Genomic DNA, 24232 nt, shown 5'->3' on the forward strand with positions numbered 1-24232 from the left:
TGCCTGCGTGGAGTCTCTGCTGTGTCTGATATAGAGGCTGAGCACATGCTGACTTCTCTGGGAGCAAAACGGAGGCGCGTCTGGCCTTCATCCCCGTCCTGGCCTTGGTTCTTCACACACCCAGCAGGTACCAAGTACTTTGGGGGCCTTTTCCCCCCACCAGCTCCTCAAATGCCGCTGATGTCAGCGCTGCGCTCAGCAGCTTTATTGTGAGGAGACAGGCACCGAGCTGTGACATGGTCTCTGCCATTCCCTAAGAAACCAACTTGAAATAAAACAAAAAGGAAAAATTAAAAAAAAAATAAAAGCCACAAGAAGGGGAGAGAGAAGGCTGGAGAGCCCGGCAGTGCCCAAGGACCACCACCACGCAGCACCCGCAGGGTCAGAATTACAGGGGTGCGCTGAGGCTTAAGCGAGCAGGAGCAGCCTGCGCCGGGCTGGCGTGGCTGTGCTGCTGTGCCCTGTCCCCACGCTCACGCTGCTCTGCCCTGTCCCCACGCTCAGCCTGACCCCATGGCAGGGGACCTCGGGGTGCACCGCCAGCGTGAAAACACACGTGGCTGGAAGGGAAGGGTTCTCTCCTTTGCGTGTCTTGGAGGAAAAACAGAAGGTATGGCTGTTTGCAGCACAGCGAGCAAGGCGGGGAATAAAGGATCTGCTCCCGGCCACAGCTGGGTCCTTCTTCAGTGACCCCAAACACCTGGCTGGCTTGCAAACTTAATAAAAATTAACAAACAATAACCGGGAAAATGAAGCAAGGATAAGCTCTTTTCACTACGTCATTATAATTGCACCGACACCCAGAAGTACACAAAAGGATACGTGCCAAGAGCCACCCATCAAAGAGAGGCTTCCTTCCGTGGTGGCTCTCACTTTCACACTTCTTTCACTCCAACCAACAAAAAAAAAGGAAAATAAAAAGAAAAAAATAGAAATAATAGAAAGGGAAAAAATAATTGCAGCAGTTGATGTACAAGCACAGTCTTCCCTTTTCACACATGCGTGGGTTCTGCCTGCCCCGACGTGGCCGGAGCGTCTCCCTGGGGAACAAACTGTTGGTTGTACAAAACACTATGAAGATTTTCTTACAAACACATGCCTGCAGTGTTTACTGGTTGGGGTTTTCTGCAATTTTATTTTCCAATAATAAATATATTATATAATATGTAATAATAAAAATGTTACTAAACCTAGTTTCAAACCTAGGGTTTAGGTCCCTACTGGCTTGTAACTTTTATCTACAGTAAAGTCAGTATATGTTTTTATTTTTAGGAGCGGTAAGGTCTAGCTCATAGACTGGTCAGGCTGAAGTCCCTTTCTTCAAACCTTCCTCTTCCCCCTGGAGAAGGAAAACAGAGGTGGGTTACTCAGCTGGGTCTCAACCTTATCCTCGTGGCAGCTCAAGCATCAAAGCATTTCACAGGTGGGCCAGGTCCTGCCTTTTGAGCAGGGAGAACCATGACCACCATCTCCTATGCTCCCCGAGCTTCCCCAAAGCCACCCAGATGGCTTCTGGCAGCAAGTGCCACCTTGTCTCTGGTTTTCAACCACTGCCTGACACGCGCTTCCCCCTGCCCTCCGCCAGCACCAAGGGGAGGGATGGTTGTGGCCACCACAGGGACCATTTCCTGAAGCTGTTCATTCACTTCTTTATGGTTTCTGCCCCTCTGGCCAGTTGGTCCTGGTAACCTTCAGTAGCTCCTGGAGTTTGGTTGTTTCCTGGTCCAGGTCCCTTGTTATATTTTTTACCAGTTTTTCCTACATAGGAGTCAAAAGAAGGCATCTGCCTGAGCCTCCCTTGGCCCTCTGGTGACCTTCCCCCCTCCAGAACATCTCGGGTCACCTCAGGTCTGCACTGAGCCGCCGCGGTGGCCACAAGCCAGCGATGCGCCACTGCTCCAGCGGCGTGCTCAGAGGCCCTACCTGGGAGGTGTCCTTTAAACACCCCTAAACCCCCAAATCCAGGCACCCCCCGGTGACAACAAACAAGCCACAAGCTCTACCTCGTGCACCAAGGGCTTCAGAGTCGAGAGGGAGCACCCACGTCCTCGTGAGCACCCGCTGGCAGGGGCCACTGGGTTTCCTCTCTCACCTGAGGCTACCACTCATCAGGGTGCAGCATCTAGGCTTCCCCCCACCCTCACAGCCGGCTGGTGAGCTTCACAGGTGAGCGAGAACGGCTCCCACCAGGGCAGCGTGCCCCCTGGGCTTTGCCGGCGATGCGCAATAGAGCTCCTGGCATGTGACAAACTGACAGGGGGTCCGCCAGGCAGCTCGCTTTCCAAATGCGGACGCTCATCTCCCCCCGAGCTCTCCCCATGGCCAGCCCCATGGATCCCACACAATTCAGCCACGCGCCCCGTCTCTCTGAGGGGAGCAGGTTTGCAGGCGCTTGCCTGACCTGCAGCTGCTCCATCTCCTTCTGCAAGGCTGACGCTTTGAGCTCCAGGCTCTTCCTCTGCTGCTCCTTTCGCTGCAGCACCTTTGACTTCTCAGACAGCTCGTTCTTCAGCTTGGCGTACTCCTTCCGCAACCTGGCCAGCTCAGGGTTGTGCCTGCACCAAGAGAAGCAGCGTTATTCCAGCCCGCAGGCCAGTCAAGCATCCCTGGCGTTACCCAGGGGGAACACATCCCCCTGTGGGCCTGGTAACAGGGCTTGAAACATCTCAGCGGTGGCGTTCGCCTGTTTCTGGGACACGCCTGGTCCTTCAGGGACGGGGTGCAGAGAGCTGACACATCACTTTTCAAAAGCTGCGTTTCCATCACAGGAGGCATTCCTTTCTCATGAAGGAGAAGTCGCAAGGATCTGTGTTCCCAGACACAGCAGAAAGCACTCTAGGCAGCTGGAGTCTGCTCTGTAATTAGCTGGGCGCTGTTAATCACCAGCCATTTCAGACCTTCTATAGAAAGGAGCGTGACATTCTTCTCCCTAGCTCCTGTTTGTTCTGTATGCACCAGGCAGGTCCCCGAAGTGGGGAGCAATGCTGCAGCGCCTTCTGGTCCCCTCTGCCCCCCTCCGCTGGCATCAGCACAGGTGACCCCAAAGCAGAGAGGGTTTCCCCTGCCCTTCCACTTGGGAAAAACATCCTTGTTTCCCCTGCCAGGCCCCCAAAAGCCATTTGGCAATCTCTTCCTCACTCCCTCCTCTACCTCCAGCTAGCTGGGGTGCCTGTAGAAGCACCCTCCAGAAAGCGGGTGGCCAAGCCTGATGGACAGCCACCCCCAGGGCTTGCCAGAGGGCGGCCCCAGGCTCTGCCCCCCGCCCCAGTCTTACTTGCTCTCCATCCAGCTGCTGGTCTGGTAGAGGGCATCCCTCAGCATGGAGTTCTCCTGCTGCAGGCGAGCCAGCTGCGTGTTGGGTCTGTTCTCCAGCTGCTCCTGCAGGGTCCGGATCTAGGGAGAGCCCAACAGGGGTTAATGCCGCCACCGCCGGTCCCTCTGCTCCCTCCTGAGAAGCCCACCCCATGAGCAAGAGGGACTGGCAAGGAAGCCACAGCGAGGTGTCTGCTGATGCTGAGAGCCCCGGGGCTGCCGCATCCCATGAGGATGCTCCCACCTCCCTCTTCTAGCTTGAGCACCACGGGGCAGGAGCACTGCGGGGCACTCGCCCCTCCCTGAGGCTCTGGTCCCGTCGTCCACCTCGGTCTTCTCCAAAAGACCAGCACCTGCCACCGAAGGCCAGCCGGCAGCCAGCGGAGGAAGCTGCAGAGCACCGCGTGGGGCTCACCTTGTCCTGGAGCTGCTGCGTTTTCTGGGCATGGTCCTGGTTGATGGCCTGCGTGCGTGCCTGCACCGCTGCCATCTCCTGCTCGCGGGCCAGCAGCTGCTCCTTCAGCTTGCCCTCCAGAGCCGTCACCTTAGCCCGCTCGGCCACCAGCTCCTTCGAGGAGAGAAGCCACCCGGTCAGTCCTGAGCGTAGGAATTTCCCTGCTCTAAGGGGACTTGAAACAAGTGGCCTCCGAGCTCAGAAGGCTTTAAAAAGTGTAACCCTTTCGGAGGTGCCCCCATGCCGTGAGGGGCAGGGCCCGTGCCAGGGGTGCCGGGAGGGCTGCGCGGCACTTACCTTGCTCAGCTCCCGCCTCTTGTTTCTGGCAGCGGCTGCAGCCTCCTGCTCAGTGGCGAGCTGCTTCTCCTTCTCCTCCAGCCGGCGTTTCAGGACAGCGACCGGGCCACCCTTCTGCTTGGCCTGCCGGCACAGGGTGGCACATCAGCGGGGACCGCCACCGACCGATCCAACCCCTCCCCCCCACACGCACAGGATCATGCCCTCTGCCCCAGGGAAAATTCAGCTCCCGTCTCTAAGGCTGACCCTCGGGGGACAGCCTGCCCGAAAACGGGCTGCCTTCACCCCTCCGCACCCCCCGAGGCTCGGCCCGGCCCTGGCGGCCACGGCGGTGCTGGCAGCCCTACCGTGTGCCAGGTGTCCTGGACGATGCCCGCTTTCTCCCTCAGGATCTCGATGAGCCGCTGGGCCTCCCCCTCGCTGAACGCCGTGCTGCTGACCGTGGACACAAGCGTCTTGTAGGGCAGGTAGAGGGGCCCATCCGAGTCCGCAGGTGCTGGGGAGGAGAGAGGAGGGGTTGGGAGCGCTCGAGCCAACGGCAGGGCTGAGTAGCATCACCTCAGTTGACTTCAACCCCGTAAGTGCCATTTCACGCCAGCAACCGCCCAGATGTCCACAGCCAAGTTTGATACCTCTCTAACCGAAAGCAATGTGACGAGCGCTGGGGACGGCGCTCACCACAGACAAGCGTTCCCTGAGCCAGCTGCCACCTCTGCCTGGCTCTGCTCCTGCTCCTGCCGCCCTGCCACCGCCCTCCATCACACTGAGCGTTTCCAGCCAGAGCTGGGCACGCTTTGCTAATGCCAGGGAGCAGAGACATGGTGGGCATCAGAAGCTGGACTCCATCGTGACACAGCCTCCCTAGGGGACATCGCTCCACGCAGCGGTGCCGGTGGCGCAGAGCAGCAAGGTCGTCTCCTGCCTTTCACTAGGCAGGTTCGTTCCAGCTCTTTCTTTGCTAAGGGAACGAGATGACTCCAGCCCTTCTCCTATCCCTCTGCTGGCTTACTCAATGGGGATATACGCAGAGGAACTTGGCCTTACCTGGCTCGCGTTTCTTCTCGGATGCACCTGCCTTCTTGACAGGTCCATTAGGCTTCTGCTCCTCATGGGTTGGAAGAACATTTGGTTTCTTGATAGTGACGGAGCTGACAGCTGGAGCACTTTGGTGCTGCTCTGCGATCTTTCCGTTTCGTTTCTCTTCCTTTTCCTTTCCTTTTGCTTTTTTCTCTACAGCTTCCTCTTTCTGCTTTTTCTCTTTTTTCTTCAGCTGGGCGGTTTCATTGTATTTGCCTTGCTTGGCCAAGGCTTCCTCAGAAGGAAGGAGGACCTTCTCCAGGAAGGAGAACAGGAAGATCCCAATGGCCAATACCACCGTCAAACCTCCAAAGACTACAACATCCAGTGTTGGAGGTTCATAGGCATCCATCGTGCCTTATTCTTCTGTGCCTGCAAGACACCAGAACAACAGTTAGTGGGGACAACAAGGAGGTGCAACGGCCTCTCTGGGAGCAGGGAGTCTCCTATGTCCATCTGTGTTTTCAAATGGCACCACGCTCCAAAAAGTGCTCAGGATTCACACACCTCTAATGAGGGCAACCTGACGACACCCCATCCCCCCACCCCAGGTTTGTGCTCCTGCGCAGCACAGCCAGCGCACAGTGCTCCATCCGCACCGCAGGGACCGCCTGTGCTGGCTGCAGCAATCTCCAGAAGAACCAAAGAGGGGGAAGAAAAAAGCAGGGGTGCAACCAGAGAGAGCCATGAGCACAGTGCCCATGACATGTCCAATGGGACGCTTTTGCACGACCCTGGGCGATACCTGCAGCCCTGCGGCAGTAAGAGAGCCCGTTTTCAGACTGCCTGGTGCAGTCTGGCCAAGACCTGGGCTCTCCCTGGGGCACCTGGCCTTTTCTCTGCACCCAGGCGCAGGTGGAAGTGCATCCAGGGTCTCAGCTTTGGAATAAAACACCCCCCTGGCAGGGGAAAGCATGCACGGGAGAGCTTTCCCCAGCTTTGCAACAGCCCTGGCCGCCTCCCTTTGCCACCCGCGCCCTGCGGCACTGCTGGCCTCTGCCCAGCCTGGCAGGGAGGATGCGCGGTGACCGCATCCCACTGGGTAGCGGCTCCCAGCGGCCAGTGATGAGAACCAGCCCAGCAATGATGCTACAGACAGCACACAGAGAACCAAGATGCTACCACCTCCTTGAGATGCAAACACCAAGAAAAGGCCTAAGTTCAAGCCAAAGAAAAGCAGAGCATGGCCATTAACCGTCTCATCTCCCCGGCAGATGCCCGCAGGAAGAAACGAGACTTGCAAAGGGAGTGCTGGATGTGGCACTTCTCTTTCCACCTCTGCCATTAACTGGCGGGCAAACCGGGCACAGGGTCCTTTCCCACCCTCCTCTCCACGCTCAGGTTCTCCACCCATGACACACAGAGCAGCAACGGAGACCGTACTGCCTGGTCTGAGACCTGGCAGGCGGGGTGCAGCCCCACGCGGAGGAAGATGCTGCTGCCTCCACTCTTCTTAACCGCTAACCGAAGCCCGTCCCGAGTCTGGAAGCCAGTCTCTTCCGCGCTGTCCCACTCGCGCGTTTCCCCCGTGGGGGCATCACCTCCACGTGGCTCACAACCCCCCAGATGCTGCAGTCAGGCAGTTCATCTGCGCAGGGGCACTTCCCAGGAGGTGCCCGGCTGCGCTTTCTCGTGATCAACGCATCAAGCCCTCGGCTATCAGAAGTTCCCACCCCGCACCTAACTGAAAACATTTTCAAATTTCCTCTTGAAGAGACTGCAGGTTGAGGAGGGAGGGAGGGGCTGCAAAGGGAGGAGGCAAAATTAAGGCTATAACTAAGGAGATCAGCACCTTTTCAAAACCTCGGTGCTCGCAGGGAGAGACCTCAGAGCCTTTCCCTTTCTAACAGCCGACAGCGGCAAACTCACTCCCAGCCGAATCCGCACCGGTGCAGCCAGGGGGACACAGTGCAAGGAAAGTGTCACCTGCAGCCCCCAGGGGGGTTGTTGAGGGATGTTTCAACCAGCAGCCCAGCTCTCCCTGCCCGCCTCTCCAAGCACCCCAGCCGAAGCAGCAGAGAGCTGGCAGGCGGGCACGCTGCCAACGCCAGCTGGAACCAGCCTCCCCCGGCAGGGCCACCTTCCTACCCCAGGGCACCGCTCGAGATCCCAGCTGATACTACAGGCATCGCTACCCCAGGTCCGCCCAGGCCGTTTCGATTTCAACGGCCTCAGCCGGCTCCATCCCAGCACAGCTGGTGCCAGCTCCCTCCCTCCTGACAACGCAGCATCACTTTGGGATGGTCCCCATCGGGCAGAGGGATTATTCCTAACCTGCAGGGTGAAAAGGGCTGCGTTTCCTCTTCCTGGCAGGAAATAGAAGCGAGGGTCCAGAGAACATGTACCCACGTCCTTCTGCTGGCTTTAGGGCCAGACCAATGCTCCCCGGAGCTGTTCCGGGGCGGAACTGAGCGCCCTGCATTCCTCACCTGGCAACCCCAATGTGCCGGTACCAACAGAGCTGCTGACCTCACAATGCCATCGCCAACAGAGCTGCTGACCTGCTGCTGCCACCGCCAACAGAGCTGCTGACCTCACACTGCCACCACCAGTAGAACTCCTGACCTCCCAATGCCACCGTGGCAGACTTAGGCCAAAATTTGCAGCTCCAGCTTAGGGCAAGGGCATCGCTGACTGATGGCAAACGCCCTCCAACCCCACCAGCTGCTCCCGCCACCTCCCAAAGCAGCTGGATGCTGGTTTGGGCTTTGGGTTTTGGTTGGGGTTTCTTTTGGGATACTAGTGAGAGATGAGAACTTCGCAAGTGAAATGCCCTGTGACGGAGCTCAGATGAGCTCTGGCTAAAACTTACAAGGTGTGACTGAATTTTGGAGGCAGTAGAACTGTGCTCAGGACAAGAGCAGGTTTTGCAATGTCTGTGACACCATAGCTGTGCCATGCAGAGCAGCACATCTGCACCACACAGGCTGGAAACCGTTAGATTCCTTCCAGAGCTGCTGCTGTGGCAGAGGACGTTCAGCCCCGTGTCTGTTGAAAGACACGATCTCAAACATACTGTGCAATGGTAGTAATTAGCAATGCGCTTGATTTAGAGGTGTGGTTGTGATTTCTCATTTGAAAAGGCACTGCGTCTCCACGTGGAGAAGCAAAGTTCTAGTCAGCCTGTCAGACACCGCTAACCAAGGAGTCAACACCTTGCTGCAGCATTCAGAAATGTCACGCTAAGCCGGCCTGGCTTGTAGCCAGAGAGCGCTGCCCCCCCCTCGCTTCCTCCTGCTGCACTGGGCCACAATCTTGCAGCCTGCAAGACAGACAGCATCGTTGTGCAGCAGTGCCAGCCTTCACAGGACAGCTGGCCAGTGGACTGGAACTACCCAGGGAGGCTGTGCTGCACATGCGGAAGTTAAAGAAAGAACTCCTGACAAAATGCAGCTTCTCTCCGCATCAGACAGGCTTGGGTTGGGCTCCCCGCCCTCCAAGAAAAGAATCCATTGTTGGTTCCTTGGAGCAGCAAAGCCTTTCTGGTCTCTACAGCCCAGATTCTCACTCTGATTCTTTCACCCACCTCTCCAGAGCCAGCGGGAGCAGAGTCAGCCATTGGAGCCTGCTTGCGTGTAGCCTCCTCACCCGCCGTATCCAGGGTAGCCCTAGAAAGGAGAGATCCGCTCCTGAGAGAGCCTGCGGTGACAAGGGGACGGTCTGAGCACGCATGTAGTGAAAACGTTCTCCCTGGTGTTTCTACATTGCTACTTGGCGTGTAGCCAGATGTCTCCTCTGACACCCGTCGGGGAAAACCATCCAAATGCCTAAGCTAAGGCAGGACTTACCTGCTTGGGTGACCCGATTGCCTCTTCTAATGTTACTACCAAGTGTGTTTGATTGATTACTAGCATGTTGGAATGCCGCATTATTGTGCGTTTTGCCTCTTTTTTTAGGCAGAAAGCATGAATGCCAAGCAAACGGGCCAGAGGACCTGACCGAGCTTGCATGGCTGAGAAGCCAGGAGGCTCCCTGGTCGTAGCTCTTGAAGCAAGTCCCGTGTAGATGTCATGGAGTGCCACAACTCTACAGGCATTCCATGTTTCAATAGATCAGTCATGTAAAGCAACCATTCTAGGCAAGGGTTTCCCTAACTGTAGGGAAGCTGTCTGGTAGAGTAGGTTTTGGAGATGTAGCTCGTATGTACAAATGACCCTCAATAAATCCCATCTAAGGATTCCTCTTGGTGTATTAATATTTGCATGGGTTGCCCGGCAGCCCAACACTGTCCCCGATGGATTAACGCTAAAGGTCTCCCAAAATTGTTGGTCCAGTGCTGCAACGTGTCAGTGTATCACGGGATGAAAGGGCGGTGGGTGGGTGGGTGGGTGGGTGGGGTGAGAACAATCTGGTTCCTGCTCTTAATTTTCTAAACTGTAAAAAGCAAAATTCAGTCAGTCTTTTGGAGGCTACTGGTCAAATTGCCAAGCTCAGAACCCGTTTCCCCTGTAACCATTAAATACAAAAGTGAAAACCTCTAGTGAAAGTTAGGCTAAAACGACCTGTTTTAGGCACAAAAACTGGGTTAAATTCTTCGTGCTTGCAGTTGCAGAGCAGTACTTATAAAGGCTAATTCTGAAGCGAAATAGCGATAAAATAGACACACTTTTCTGGAGAAATCGTCCTAATCCACTCTTGTAAACTCGCGGTGCAGGAAACAAGAGTTAAAGGTTCACTCGTTCTAGAGGGTCAGTGTTCTTGTTGTGAAGTGCCTTGAGTTCCCTTTCAGCCTGAGGGATTCTATAAAAACGGCTTTTTGTTGGCATAGTTGAATTTAGAACTACCTTCGTTTCTCTCATACGCACTTACTAGCGGGTCAGATGCTTCTGCGAGACAGAAGCGGCACTGTCCCCGCCGCTCCCGGCACAGCAGCAGGCTGCGCTGGCTCAGCCGCAGGGCCAGGGAAATGGTGGTCCATGACCTCACGCAGCATGTGCCCTCTCTGGCCACGCTGCGCGGTTCAAACCTTGAATTCAAAGGCAGGCGGTGACGGACTGCTCTGACCTGGCGCCCGTGCGGGTCACCGCGCTGGGAGCACAAGGGTTTCCGATGCAAAGAGATCCACCGGAGCGAAGCTTTGTGACTTTTGAGAAAAGCAAAGCGGCCTGGTTTGTGCTGGGGCTTTTCGCCTGTGTTTCAGTCAGCTCTGAGCTCACCCAAAAGCGGCTCGTTGTCGTCCTCATCAAGGGCTCGTCCTTGCCGAGGTGTCTGCAGGACTGGTCTCTGTCCAAAGTGCAGGTTGAGAAGGAAATGTGGTGACACAGTGGGACTGGTGCTGCCTGACAAACCACGGGAACTCCCAGCCCCAGATCCACCTGATGACGCGCCTCCAGACTGCAGGCATCTTCCAAGAGACAGCCAGCCCAGGTGACGCCGTGGGGGACTTCTGCCTGGGATTTCCTCCCTCGGTTAGGAAAGGGAGCAGGAGAAACCCTGCAAAGGGGGAAGGATGTCAGACCTGGCAGGCAGGAGTGCAGTCTGCACAACGGGAAAGCCCTCGCTCGCATCAGGGACTCGCCTCCAAAGTGCCTTAGTCCCAGGGATCTTTTGAGGGATGAGAAGCCTGAGGTGGCACTTCAGGCCTTGGCTAGGTGCGCTCCCGCAGCTTAGTCTGAGCTAAGGGGCTTTGGGGCGCTCGCAGGAAGTGCCCAGGTGTTGTACTGGCCTCTGGAATACTCCTGCGTGCCACGGCTGGCAGTAGCTGGCAACCTTCAGAGCTATAATGCTTCAGGCTTGTCCCCGCCATGGAGTCAGTGGGCCCAATTTTATTATCTCCCAAGGCTGTTTATCCTGCTGCCGCTGGAGACTCTGTGGCAAGCAAAATGTTTCTTCCTGTGGCTGTTGAAATCCTTTCCGTTACGGTTTCTCCCAGGTCACCCAGACCTTTTGAAAAGGCAAGGCGAGCAGGGAGAGAGAACATGAGGAACGCTTGCTGTAGCCTGGCCACTTGCTGAGGAGGAAACGGCTTCCCGGCAGGACTACACGAAGAAGAAAAAGGCGAAGGGGTTCAGGTGACGGACCCAGCTCAGAGCCACGCCAGCTCAGCAGGACTGCAGCCCAGGTAGGGCAGCTTGGCTGCAGCAAGAGCACAGCGGGTAGAAACCCTTTCAAGTCCACGTGCGGGCAAGGGTTTCCCAACAGCCATTTTTGTCCATGACCCTGGGGACAGGATTGGGATGGGACATGGAGACTGGTAATTGAGGCCTGAGCGTGAGCAGCAGGTGCTGCAAACACAATTTAGCGGCTCCAGCAAAGGTGACCTTGGGTGTCTAAGCTGTGGCTTGATAAGCCCGTCACATAGCCAGGCTGAAAGGTAACTCCCGCCGTGGCCGGAATCGGGCAGAAGGATCCAGCATTCCCATCCAAAATCCCCCCGGCTGGGCAGTTGCTTCATCTTTACCAATTAGGTGCCTGCCTGCGGATCCCAGCAGCCCATCTACCTGCGGATCCCAGCAGCCGATCGGCCTGCCCTGAGTCACAGGCTGACAGGTGCCCAGCCGACAGCGCGAGTGCCCCCAGCAAAGCAGGCATGTTGCAAAACGCCACGGGCTCCCAGGAGAGCAGGGGCTGGCCAGTGCTCAGCCCTGTGCTGGTGGGCAAGGCTTGGCTTTCCCTACCCCCTCAGCGTGGACTTCCCCTTCCACCAAGGTGCCGCGGGAAGAAAAAAATCCCAGCAGTACCACTTCAGGTGTGGAAAATTAAGCTGAACCTCTTTCCCCAAAGAGATGGGAGGTTTTTCAGCTTTGCTTAGCAAGAATCTGCCCATCTTTCCTCCTAAAAGAGCCAGCTCGGCGACGTGTCCTGGAAGGGCATCAATGTCCCCCCATGCTGGGGACACCAAATCTGCTCTCACACAGTTTCTGGAGCATCATCAGAGCCCTTAGTGTACTTGGGACACCGGCTGCCCTCCTTGTATTGGCTGGTTTGGGGGCTTTGTTGCTGCTTCTGTGTTAACGCCTGGGTACCATCTGCCCTGTTTTGCCCAAGAGCTCACAATCAAGGGAATCGCTGCTGCAAAAGCAAAAAAGAAAAAGCTGAAAAGCGGAAAGATCGCATCACTTTGCTGCACCTGCTGCTGGGGGGCTCTCGCTACTGGGGGCTCTCCGAGGGTGATGGCCACCCCGCTACGCTCAACAGCTTGCTCCAGCTCAGTTTGCAATGCTGGTAAAATCCAGGCGTTCCCTGACTTTTTGAGGATCTCAAAGGCAAAAGGTATCAGGCCAGGCATGCTGCAGACATGACAGTGCTGTCACTGGCCGTCCTTGGTTCATGAGGTCCTTCCCATGCGCCGCAAAGCCCAGGTAGAGAAACTGAAGGCTAATGGTGGCTGCGGGGAAAAGCTCTGCTCACCGGGTTTGTCCCTCCGGTGCGGGGAGATGGACCTGCCAGAGCCCGGGGTACTTGTCGGGTATGCAGCCTATGCACGTACAACAGGGCTGGGGGTTGCAGCGGCAGCAAGGCTTGTAGTGAGTGCGTGGGGTCTCAGCTGCCGCGCAAGGGGCTGGGGCCACCACCTCCCGGGGACACACAGCCCTCTGGCCAGGTGCGGCGCTCCATCACCTCCCATCCTGAGAGGCACTGCAGGCAGTGATGGAGGGGTGTCACCGAGCCACCCACCGGATCTGGGGAGGCGGGGGTGGTCCTTCTCGCGGCTCAGCGTGACCCCCCAAAGGTGCTCAGCCCATTTCTGCAATGAGCATTGACGAGCTCAGCACTGATGGGTGCCCCGGCTTCTGGGGGCGGCAGCCCTTGCTCAGTCAGCGAAGCCCCAGCTAGCTCGGTGCCTCTGGACAAGGGTGGGAGGCAGGTCTGGGGGGCAGTGGGGGGCTGCGTGGGGGCTCTCAGCTTGCCATTCCCTCAGCCTGAATTCAGCAGGACCCCATCTTCTTGCCTGATCAAAGACCCCAGAGCCCAAGTGTGATTTGCACATCCCTTCTCCATCGTGACCCCCAAAGCTGCAGTGCTGGGGGGACAGGACACGTGTCTACCCAGTCCTGCCTGCGTGGAATCTCTGGTGTGTCTAATATAGAGGCTGAGCACACGCAGACTTCTCTGGGAACAAAAGGGAGGCGGGTCTGGCCTTCATCCCCCTTCCTGGCCTTGGTTCTTCACACCCCCCAGAGGTACCAAGTACTCTGGGGGCCTTTTCCCCCCACCAGCTCCTCAAATCCCGCTGATGTCAGCGCCGGGCTCAGCAGCTTTATTGTGAGGAGGCAGGCACCAAGCTGTGACGTGGTCTCTGCCATTTCCCAATAAACCAACTTGAAATAAAAAAAGAAAAATTATTTAAAAAGAAGAAAACTCGGGGGAAAAAGGGTGGGTTTGTGTGGAGTTTCAACAGGAAAGCCACAAGAAGGGGAGAGAGAAGGCTGAAGAGCCTGGCAGTGCCCAAGGACCACCACCACGCAGCACCCGCAGGGACAGGAATTTCAGGGGTGCGCTGAGGCTTAAGAGAGCAGGAGCAGCCTGCGCTGGGCTGGCGAGGCTGTGCTGCTGCGCCCTGTCCCCACGCTCACGCTGCTCTGCCCTGTCCCCACGCTCAGCCTGACCCCGTGGCAGGGGACCTCGGGGTGCACCGCCAGTGTGAGAACACTCGTGGCTGGAAGGGAAGGCTTCTCTCCTTTGCGTATCTTGGAGAAAAAACAGAGGGGATGGCTGTTTGCAGCACAGCAAGCAAGGCGGGGGAGTAAAGGATCTGCTCCCGGCCACAGCAGGGTCCTTCTTCAGTGACCCCAAACACCTGGCTGGCTTGCAAACTTAATAAAAAATTAGTAAATAATAACCCGGAAAATGAAGCAAGAATAAGCTCTTTTCACTACATCATTGTAAATGCATCGACACCCAGAAATACACAAAAGGATACGTGCCAAGAGCCACCCATCAAAGAGAGGCTTCCTTCCATGCTGGGTCTCACTTTCACACTTCTTCCACTCCAACAAACAAAAAAACCCAAACCAAAACAAAAAAAGTAAAAAAGAAAGGAAAAAAAAAATCACCAGTTGATGTACAAACAGAGTCTTCCCTTTTCACAGATTTGTGGGTTCTGCCTGCCCCGATGTGGTCGGTGCGGTGCCCTTGGGAACAAACGGTAGTTGTACAAAACAGTATGAAGATTTTCTTACAAACATATGCCTGCAGTGTTTACTGGTTGGGTTTTTGTGTTTGGGGTTTTTTTTAAGTTTCAAAACTAGGTTTTAGGTCACGAATGGCTTGCAACTTTTTTCTACAGTAAATCAGGCATATATTTTTAGTTTTCGTTTTAGGAATGTGTAAGGCATTTTGGTAAGGTGACGGTAAGGTCTAGGTCACAGACTCGTCAGACTGAAGTCCCTTCCTTCAAACTGTCCTCTTCCCCCTGGAGAAGGAAAAGAGAGGTGGGTTACTCAACTGGCTCTCAACCTTATCCTCGTGGCAGCTCAAGCATCAAAGCGTTTCACAGATGGGCCAGGTCCTGCCTTTTGAGAAGGGAGAACCATGGCCACCATCTCCTGTGCTCCCAGAGCTTCCCAAAAGCCACCCAGATGGTTTCTGGCAGCAAGTGCCACCTTGTCTCCGGTTTTCAACCACTGCCTGACACGCGCTTCCCCCTGCCCTCCACCAGCACCAAGGGGAGGGATGGCTGCGGCCACCACAAGTACCGTTTCCTGAAGCTGTTCTTTACACTTCTTCAGTCTCCCTTTGGCCAGTTGGTCCTGGGTAACCTTCAGTCGCTCCTGTAGTTCGCTTGCTGCCTGGCCCCGGTTCTTTCTTTTTTTTTTTTTCCTAGTTTTTCCTACATGGGAGTCAAAAGAAGGCGTCTGCCTGAGTCTCCCTTGGCCGTCTGGCGACACTCCCCCCTCCAAAACATCTCGGGTCACCTCAGGTCTCCACTGAGCTGCCTCGGCGGCCACAAGCCAGCGATGCGCCACTGCTCCAGCGGCGTGCTCAGAGGCTCTACCTGGGAGGTGTCCTTTAAACACCCCTAAACCCCCAAATCCAGCCACACCCCGGTGACAATAACAAAGCCACAAGCTCTACCTCCTGCACCAAGGGCTTCAGAGTCGAGAGGGAGCACCCACGTCCTCGTGAGCACCCGCTGGCAGGGGCCACTGGGTTTCCTCTCTCACCTGAGGCTACCACCCAGCACGGTGCACCACCTAGGCTTCCCCCCCCACCCTCACACCCGGCGGGAGCAGGTTTGCAGGCGCTTGCCTGACCTGCAGCTGCTCCATCTGCCTCTCCAAGGCCGCCACTTTCATCTTCCGGCTCTTCCTCAGCTGCTCCTCTTGCCGCAGCACCTCTGACTTCTCAGACAGCTCGTTCATCAGCTTGCCGCACCACTCCTGTAACCTGGCCACCTCAGCGTTTTGCCTGCACCAACAGAAGCAGCGTTATTCCAGCCCGCAGGCCAGTCAAGCATCCCTGGCGTTACCCAGGGGGAACACATCCTCCTGTGGGCCTGGTAACAGGGCTTGAAACATCTCAGCGGTTGTGTTGGCCTGTTTCTCGGACACGCCTGGTCCTTCAGGGATGGGGTGGAAGGAGCTGACACATCAATTTCAAAAGCTCCGTTTCCATCACAGGAGACATTTCTTTCTCATGAAGTAGAAGACGCAAGGATCTGTGTTCCCAGACACAGGAGAAAGCACTCTAAGCAGCTGGAGTCTGCTCTGTAATTAACTGACCACTGTTAATCACCAGCCATTTCAGACTTTCTACAAAAAGGAGCGCCAAATTCTTCTCCCTAGCTCCTGGTTGTTCTGTATGCACCAGGCAGGTCTCGCTTCTCTGCAGCACCGCTCCCATCAAAGAGCCAGCGACATTTCTTCTGAAGTTGGTGAGCACAAGCTCTCCGAAGTGTGGAGAAATGCTGCAGTGCCTTCTGGTCCCCTCTGCCCCCTCCGCTAGCATCAGCACAGGTGACTCCAAAGCAGAGAGGGCTTCCCCTGCCCTTCCACTTGGGAAAAGCATCCTTGTTTCCCCTGCCAGGCCCACAGAAGCCATTTGGCAATCTCTTCCTCACTCCCTCCTCTACCTCCAGCTAGCTGGGGCGTCTGTAGAAGCACCCTCCAGAAAGGGGGTGGCCAATCATGATGGACAGCCCCCCCCAGGGCTTGCCAGAGGGCGGCCCCAGGCTCTGCCCCCACCCCCACCCCTAGTCTTACTTGCTCTCCATCTGACTTCTGATCTGGCAGAAGGCATCGCTCAGGATGGAGTTCTCCTGCTGCAGGCGAGCCAGCTGCGTGTCGGGGCCATTCTCCAGCTGCTCCTGCAGGGTGCGGATCTAGGGAGAGACCAACAGGGGTTGATGCCGCTGCTGCCAGCCCCTCAGCTCTCCCCTGAGGAGCCCACTCCATGGGCAAGAGGGACTGGCAAGGAAGCCACAGCGAGGTGTCTGCTGCTGCTGACAGCCCCTGCGGCTGCTGCATCCCGTGAGGATGCTCCCACATCCCTCTTCTAGCGTGAGCACCACGGCTCAGGAGCACTGCGGGGCTCTCGCCCCTCCCCGAGGCTCTGGCCCCCTCGCCCACCTCGGTCTTCTCCAAAAGACCAGGCAGCTGCCACCGAGGGCCAGCCGGCAGCCAGCGGAGGAAGCTGCAGAGCACCGCGTGGGGCTCACCTTGCCCTGCAGCTGCTGCGTTTCGCTGACATGGTCCTGGTAGCTGGCCTGCACGCGTGCCTGCACCGCTGCCATCTCCTGCTCGCGGGCCAGCAGCTGCTCCTTCAGCTTGCCCTCCACGGCCGTCGCCTTGGCCCGCTCGGCCGCCAGCTCCTTCGAGGAGAGAAGCCACCCGGTCAGTTTCAGCGCAGGAACTCCCCTGCTTTAAGGGGACTCGAAACAAGTGGCCTCCTGGCTCAGAAGACTTTAAGAAGTGTAACCCTTTCGGCGCTGCCCCCAGGCCCAGCTACACCCTTCCGCACTTACATTTCCTCCTGCATTAAGCTTTGGGCTCAGTGGCCACTGGATGCCACTGTTGTTCCACACTGGGCCAGCTAAGAGACAGGAGTGACAGCCTGGAATTTTATTCCCCTCCCCGGCCCCAGGATCAATATCATCACATCAAGTTTGGGGCAAAGCAGGAAAACAAAAAAAAGAAAACACCCCCACAAACCAAACACACCCCCCCTCCGCCCCCTGCCAAGGCAGGGGTGCTCTCTTGGCCGGCTGGGTGATGCCGTGCCGCTGCCCTGGGCTGCCTGCACAGGCCGGGGCTTAGCACAGCACTCAGTGCACAGGGTGGCTTCGCCCTCTCCTCTCCTGCCTGCAGGCAGATGGACCTGCTGCAGCAGGGTCCTGGCGGCTGCGGGGCAGGAGGTGCTGAGCACGACGCGCCGGGGGTCCCTTCTGACTTCAACACCCAACGAGAGGTGGAGGCAAGGGGCTGAGTCAGGCAAGGGGGCTGTAAAGAGCACCAGGCTCCTTAAAAAGGGACTGATCAACACCTTCTCAGCTCAGGGGCTCTGCCAAGAGATGAGAAGGGCTTTACTGTCCTCCGGAAAGCAGCAGAAAGCTGCAGTCTCTTACGGGCACGGCTTTAGCCCCCTCCAGCTGCGGCTGCCCAACAGGGCACGTGCCTCCCCGGGCTGGATCAGGCCCAGGAGAGGAGCTCAGGTGGGCATCTCCTCCCCTTTTGGGGGAGAAAACAGCAAATGGATGAAGGGCCCAGAGAACCCCTGGGCTTCACCTCCAAGGGCGGGTAAGACGCGGGGAGAGGGAGGCACACGGCGAGCCGTGAGGCGCAGAGCCCGTGCCAGGGGTGCCGGGAGGGCTGCGCGGCACTTACCTGGCTCAGCTCCTCCACCTTGTTTCTGGCAGCGGCTGCAGCCTCCTGCTTGGTGGCGAGCTGCTTCTCCTTCTCCTCCAGCTGGCGTTTCAGGACAGTGACAGGGTCACCCTTCTGCTTGGCCTGCCGGCGCAGGGTGGCACATCAGCGGGGACCACCACCTCCGCATCCAACCCCTCCACCCCACACGCACAGGGTCCTGCCCTCTGCCCCAGGGAAAATTCAGCTCCTGTCTCTAAGGCTGCCCCTCGGGGGACAGCCTGCCCGAAAACGGGCTGCCTTCACCCCTCCGCACCCCCGGAGGCTTGGCCCAGCCCTGGTGGACACGGCGCTGCTGGCAGCCCTACCGCGTGCCAGGTGTCCTGGACGATGCCCGCTTTCTCCGTCAGGATCTCGATGAGCCGCTGGGCCTCCCCCTCGCCGAACACCGTGCTGCTGACCGTGGACACGAGCGTCTTGTAGGGCAGGTAGAGGGGCCCATCCGAGTCCGCAGGTGCTGGGGAGGAGAGAGGAGGGGTTGGGAGCGCTCGAGCCAACGGCAGGGCTGAGTAGCATCGCCTCAGTTGACTTCAACCCCATAACTGCCATTTCACGCCAGCAACCGCCCAGATGTCCACAGCCAAGTTTGATACCTCTCTAACTGAAAGCAATGTGACGAGCGCTGGGGACGGCGCTCACCACAGACAAGCGTTCCCTGAGCCAGCTGCCACCTCTGCCTGGCTCTGCTACTGCTCCTGCCGCCCTGCCACCGCCCTCCATCACACTGATCGATTCCAGACGGAGCTGGGCACGCTTTGCTAAAGCCAGGGAGCAGAGACGTGGTGGGCATCAGAAGCTGGACTCCATTGTGACACAGCCTCGCTGGGGGACTGTCGCTCCACGCAGCGGTGCCAGTGATGCAGAGCAGCAAGGTCGTCTCCTGCCTTTCACCAGGCAGGTTCGTTCCAGCTCTTTGCTAAGGGAACGAGATGACTCCAGCCCTTCTCCGATCCCTCTGCCGGCTTACCCGACGGGGATATATGCAGAGGAACTTGGCCTTACCTGGCTCGCTCTTCTTCTTGGATGCAGCCACCTTCTTGACAGGTCCATTATGCTTCTGCTCCTCATGGGCTGGAAGAACATTGCTTTTCTTTAGGGTGACAGAGCTGACCACTGGAGCACTTTGGTGCGCCTCTGGGACCTGTCCATTAGGTTTCTCTTGATGTTTCTTTCCTTTTCCTTTTTTCTCAACAGCTTCCTCTTTCTTCTTTTTCTCTTTTTCCTTCTGCTGAGTCTTCTTAAGCCCTTTGCCTTGCTTGGCCAAGGCTTCCTCAGAAGGACGGAGGACCTTCTCCATGAAGGTGAACACCAGGAAGATCCCGATGGCTGATACCACCATCAGACCTCCAAAGAGCACAAGATTCAGCATCTGAGGGTCATAGACATCCATCCTGCCTTATTCTTCTGTGCCTGCAAGACACCACAACAACAGTTAGTGGGGAAAACAAAGAGGCGCAACAGCCTCTCTGTGAGCAGCGAGTTTCCCATGTCCATCTGTGTTGTGTGGGCAACCTGCTGACACCCCCCGCCCCCTCCCAGGTTTGCGCTCCTCCGCTGCGCTGCCTGCGCACGGTGCTCCAGCCACACCGCAGGGGCTGCTTGCGCTGGCTGCAGCAAGCTCCAGAAGAACCAAAGAGGGGGAAGAAAAAACCAGGGATGCAATCAGAGACAGCCACGAGCAAAGTGCCCATGCCTTGTCCAATGGGACGCTTTTGCACGACCCTGGGCAATCCCTGCAGCCCTGCGGCAGTAAGAGAGCCCGTTTCCAGACTGCCTGGTGCAGTTTGGCCAAGACCTGGGCTCTCCCTGGGCCACCTGGCCTTATCTCTGCGCCCAGGCGCAGGTGGAAGTGCATCCAGGGTCTCAGCTCTGGAATAGAACACCCCCCTGGAAGGGGAAAGCATGCACGGGAGAGCTTTCCCCAGCTTTGCAGCAGCCCTGGCCGCCTCCCTTTGCCAGCCGCACCCTGCGGCACTGCTGGCCTCTGCCCAGCCTGGCAGGGAGGACACGCAGTGACCACATCCCACTGGGTCGCTGCTCCCAGCCTCCAGTGACGAGAACCACCCCAGCAATGATGCTACAGACGCCACACAGAGAACCAAGACGCTACCATCTCCTTGCAACGCAAACACCAGGAAAAGGCCCAAGTTCAAGCCAAAAAAAAGCAAAAGCATGGTCATTAACCATCTCATCTCCCCAGCAGATGCCCACAGGAAGAAACGAAACTTGCAAAGGGAGCACTGGATGTGGTGCTTCTCTTTCCACCTCTGCTGTTAACTGGCGGGCATCCGTTCCCACCCTCCTCTCCACGCTCAGGTTCTCCACCCATAACACACGGAGCCGCAAGGGAGACTGTACTGCCTGGTCTGAGACCTGGCAGGCAGGGTGCAGCCCCGCGCGGAGGAAGATGCTGCTGCCTCCACTCTTCTTAATCGCTAACCGAACCCCGTCCCGAGTCTGGAAGCCAGGCTCTTCCCCGCTGTCCCACTCGTGCGTTTCCCCCATGGGCACCACCTCCACGTGGCTCACACCACCACCACCACCCCCCACCCCCCCGATGCTGCAGCCAGGCAGTTCATCTGCGCAGGGGCACTCCCCAGGAGGTGCCAGGCTGCGCTTTCTCGTGATCAATGCATCAAGCCCTCAGCTATCAGAAGTTCCCATCCCCGCCCTTAACTGTCAACATCATTGAATTTCCTCTTTAAGAGGTTGTGGGCTGGGGACGGAGGGAGTGGCTGGAAAGGGAGGAGGCAAAAATAAGAATAAAACTAAGGAGATCAGCATCTTTTCAAAACCTCAGTGCTCACAGGGAGAGACCTCAGAGCCTTTCCCTTTCTCACAGCCGACAGCGGCGAACTCACTCCCAGCCGAATCCGCACTGGTGCAGCGAGGGGGTGACAGGGCAATGAAAACGTCGCCTCCAACCCCCAGGGGGGTTGTTGAGGGCTGTTTCAACCAGCAGCCCAGCTCTCCCTGCCCGCCTCGCCAAGCATCCCAGACAAAGCAGCAGAGAGCCGGCAGGCGGGCAGGCTGCCAACGCCAGCTGGAACCAGCCTCCCCCCGGCAGGACCAACTTTCTACACCAGGGCACCGCGCGAGATCCCAGCTGATACTACAGGCATCGCTATCCCGGTCCGTCCCAGTCGTTTGGGATTTCAGCGGCCTCAGCCGGCTCCATCCCAGCACAGCTGGTGCCAGCCCCCTCCCTCCTGACAACGCAGCATCACTTTGGGATGGTCCCCATCGGGACAGAGGGATTATTCCTAACCTGCAGGGTGAAAAGGGATGGATTTCCTCTTCCTGGCAGGAAACAGAAACGAGGGTCCAGAGAACATGTACCCACGTCCTTCTGCTGGCTTTAGGGCCAGACCAATGTGCCCCGGAGCTGACCGGGGCGGAGCTGAGCGCCCTGCATTCCTCACCTGGCAACCCCAACAATGCGCTGGTACCAACAGAGCTGCTGACCTCACAGTGCCACCGCGTCAGACTTAGATCAAAATTCGCCACTCCAGCTTAGGGCAAGGGCATCACTGACTGCTGGCAAATGCTCTCCAGCCCCGTCAGCTGCTCCCGCCACCTCCCAAAGCAGCTGGATGCTGGATTGGCCTTTGGGTTTTGGTTGTGGATGGCTGGGTTTTTTGAGATACTAGTGAGAGATGAGAACTTCACAAGTGAAATGCCCTGTGATGCAGCTCAAGTGAGCTCTGGCTAAAACTTACACCGTCTGACTGAATTTTAGAGGCACTAGAACTGTGCGCAGGACAAGAGCAGGTTTTGCAGTGTCTGTGACACCACAGCTGTGCCATGCAGAGCAGCACATCTGCACCATACAGGCTAGAAACCATTAGATTCCTTCTAGAGCTGCTGCTGTGGCAGAGGACGTTCAAGCCTGTGTCTGTTGAAAGACACGATCTCAAACACCCTGTGCAACAGTAGGAATTAACAATGCGCTTGATCTAGAGATGTGGTTGTCATTACTCATTTCAAAAGGCATTGCATCTCCACGTGGAGAAGCAAAGTTCTGTTCAGCCTGTCAGACACCGTTAACCAAGGAGTAAACATCTTGCTGCAGCATTCAGAGATTTCATGCTCAGTCGGCCTGGCTTGTAGCCAGAGAGCGCCGACCCCCTTCAGTTCCTCCTGCTGCACTGGGCCAAAATCTTGCAGCCTGCAAGACAGACAGGATCGTTGTGCAGCAGTGCCAGCCTTCACACGACAGCTGGCCAGTGGACTGCAACTAGCCAGGGAGGCTGTGCTGCACAGGTGGAAGTTAAAAAAAAAAAAAGAAAGAAAGAAATCCTGAAGAAATTCAGCTTTTCTCCACATCAGACGGCTTGGGTTGGGCTCCCTGATCTCCAAAAAAAGAATCCATTGTTGATTCCTTGGAGCAGCAAAGCCTTTCTGGTCTCTACAGCCCAGATGCTCACTCTGATTCTTTCACCCACCTCTCCAGAGCCAGCGGGAGCCGAGTCAGCCATTGGAGCCTGCCTGCGTGTAGCTTCCTCACCCGCCATACCCAGGGTAGCCCTAGAAAGGAGAGATGCGCTCCTGAGAGAGCCTGCAGCGAAAAGGGGAACAGTCTGAGCACGGATGGAGTGAAAACGTTCTCCCCGGTATTTCTGCATTGCTATTTGGCGTGTAGCCAGATGTCTGCTCTGACACACGTCAGAGAAAACCATCCAAATGCCTAAGCTAAGGCAGGGCTTACCTGCTTGGTGACCCGATTGCCTCTTCTAATGTTACTACCAAGTACATTTGATTGATTACTAGCATGCTGGAATACCACATTGAGTGTTTTGCCTCTTTTTTTAGGCATAAAGCATGAATGCCAAGCAAATGGGCCAGAGGACCTGCCCCGAGCTTGCATTGCTGAGAAGCCAGGAGGCTCCCTGGTCGTAGCTTTTGAAGCAAGTCCCGTGTAGATGTCATGCAGTGCCACAACTCTACAGGCATTCCATGTTTTAATAGATCAGTTATGTAAAGCAACCATTCTAGGCAAGGGTTTCACTAACTGCAGGGAAGCTGTTGGTAGAATAAAGCACATTTTGGAGATGTAGCTCGTATGTACAAATGACCCTCAACAAATCAAATCTAAGGATTTCTCTTGGTTTATTAATATTTGCATTGGTTGTCCAGCAGCCCAATACTGTCCCCAATGGATTAACGCTAAAGGTCTCCAAAAATGTTGGTCCAACGCTGCAAAGTGTCAACGTGTCATGGGATGAAAGGGGGGTGGGGGTGGGGTGGGGGTGTGAGAACAAACTGGTTCCTGTTCTTAATTTTCCGAGTTGTAAAAAGCAAAATTCAGTCAGTCTTTTTGAGGCTGCTGGTCAAATGGCCAAACTCAGAAACAGTTTCCCCTGTAACCACTTTATACAGAACTGAAAACCTGTAGTGAAAGTTAGGCTAAAACAACCTGTTGGCACAAAAACTGGGTTAAATTCTTAGTGCTAGCAGTTGCAGAGCAGTACTAATAAAGGCCAATCCTGAAGTGAAACAGACATAAAATAGACACATTTTTCTGGAGAAATAGTCCTAATCCACTCTTGTAAACTCACGGTGCAGTAATAATATTTAAAGGTTCACTTGTTCTAGAGGTTCAGTGTTCTTGTTATGAAGTGCCTTGAGTTCTCCTTCAGCCTGAGGGATTCTATCAACTACTTTTCTGTTGACATAGTTTAATTTAGAACTACCTTCGTTTCTCTAATACACACTTACTAGCGGGTCAGATGCTTCTGCGAGACAGAAGCGGCACTGTCCCCGCCGCTCCCGGCACAGCAGCAGGCTGCGCTGGCTCAGCCGCAGGGCCAGGGAAATGGTGGTCCATGACCTCACGCAGCATGTGCCCTCTCTGGCCACGCTGCGCGGTTCAAACCTTGAATTCAAAGGCAGGCGGTGACGGACTGCTCTGACCTGGCGCCCGTGCGGGTCACCGCGCTGGGAGCACAAGGGTTTCCAATGCAAAGAGATCCACCGGAGCGAAGCTTTGTGACTTTTGAGAAAAGCAAAGCGGCCTGGTTTGTGCTGGGGCTTTTCGCCTGTGTTTCAGTCAGCTCTGAGCTCACCCAAAAGCGGCTCGTCGTCGTCCTCATCAAGGGCTCGTCCTTGCCGAGGTGTCTGCAGGACTGGTCTCTGTCCAAAGTCCAGGTTGAGAAGGAAATGTGGTGACACAGTGGGACTGGTGCTGCCTGACAAACCACGGGAACTCCCAGCCCCAGATCCACCTGATGACGTGCCTCCAGACTGCAGGCATCTTCCAAGAGACAGCCAGCCCAGGTGACACCGTGGG

The 24232-nt window shown here is 56.5% G+C and overlaps 2 protein-coding genes across 2 annotated transcripts; both read right to left on the reverse strand.

Moving 5' to 3' along the window:
* Positions 1-1300: 1300 nt before the first annotated feature.
* On the reverse strand, positions 1301-9237 carry LOC119156264 (ribosome-binding protein 1-like). Its single transcript, XM_037405866.1, has 8 exons — positions 8667-9237; positions 5108-5512; positions 4411-4559; positions 4064-4186; positions 3728-3880; positions 3275-3393; positions 2402-2555; positions 1301-1339 (listed from the first exon to the last, which is right to left on the reverse strand). Exons 2-8 carry the CDS (start codon positions 5490-5492, stop codon positions 1301-1303), a joined length of 1122 nt encoding a protein of 373 aa, XP_037261763.1. The 5' UTR covers positions 5493-5512; positions 8667-9237.
* Positions 9238-13942: 4705 nt separating this feature from the next.
* On the reverse strand, positions 13943-23147 carry LOC119156057 (ribosome-binding protein 1-like). The gene is made up of 9 exons (XM_037405378.1): positions 22389-23147; positions 18946-19353; positions 18252-18400; positions 17905-18027; positions 16740-16892; positions 16285-16403; positions 15337-15490; positions 14779-14912; positions 13943-14495 (listed from the first exon to the last, which is right to left on the reverse strand). The coding sequence occupies exons 2-8, from the start codon at positions 19331-19333 to the stop codon at positions 14844-14846; spliced, it is 1155 nt and encodes a 384-aa protein (XP_037261275.1). The 5' UTR covers positions 19334-19353; positions 22389-23147; the 3' UTR covers positions 13943-14495; positions 14779-14843.
* Positions 23148-24232: the final 1085 nt, after the last annotated feature.

This window comes from Falco rusticolus, chromosome 12 (assembly GCF_015220075.1).
Source record: "Falco rusticolus isolate bFalRus1 chromosome 12, bFalRus1.pri, whole genome shotgun sequence".
In the NCBI taxonomy this organism is placed as follows: Eukaryota; Metazoa; Chordata; class Aves; order Falconiformes; family Falconidae; genus Falco; species Falco rusticolus.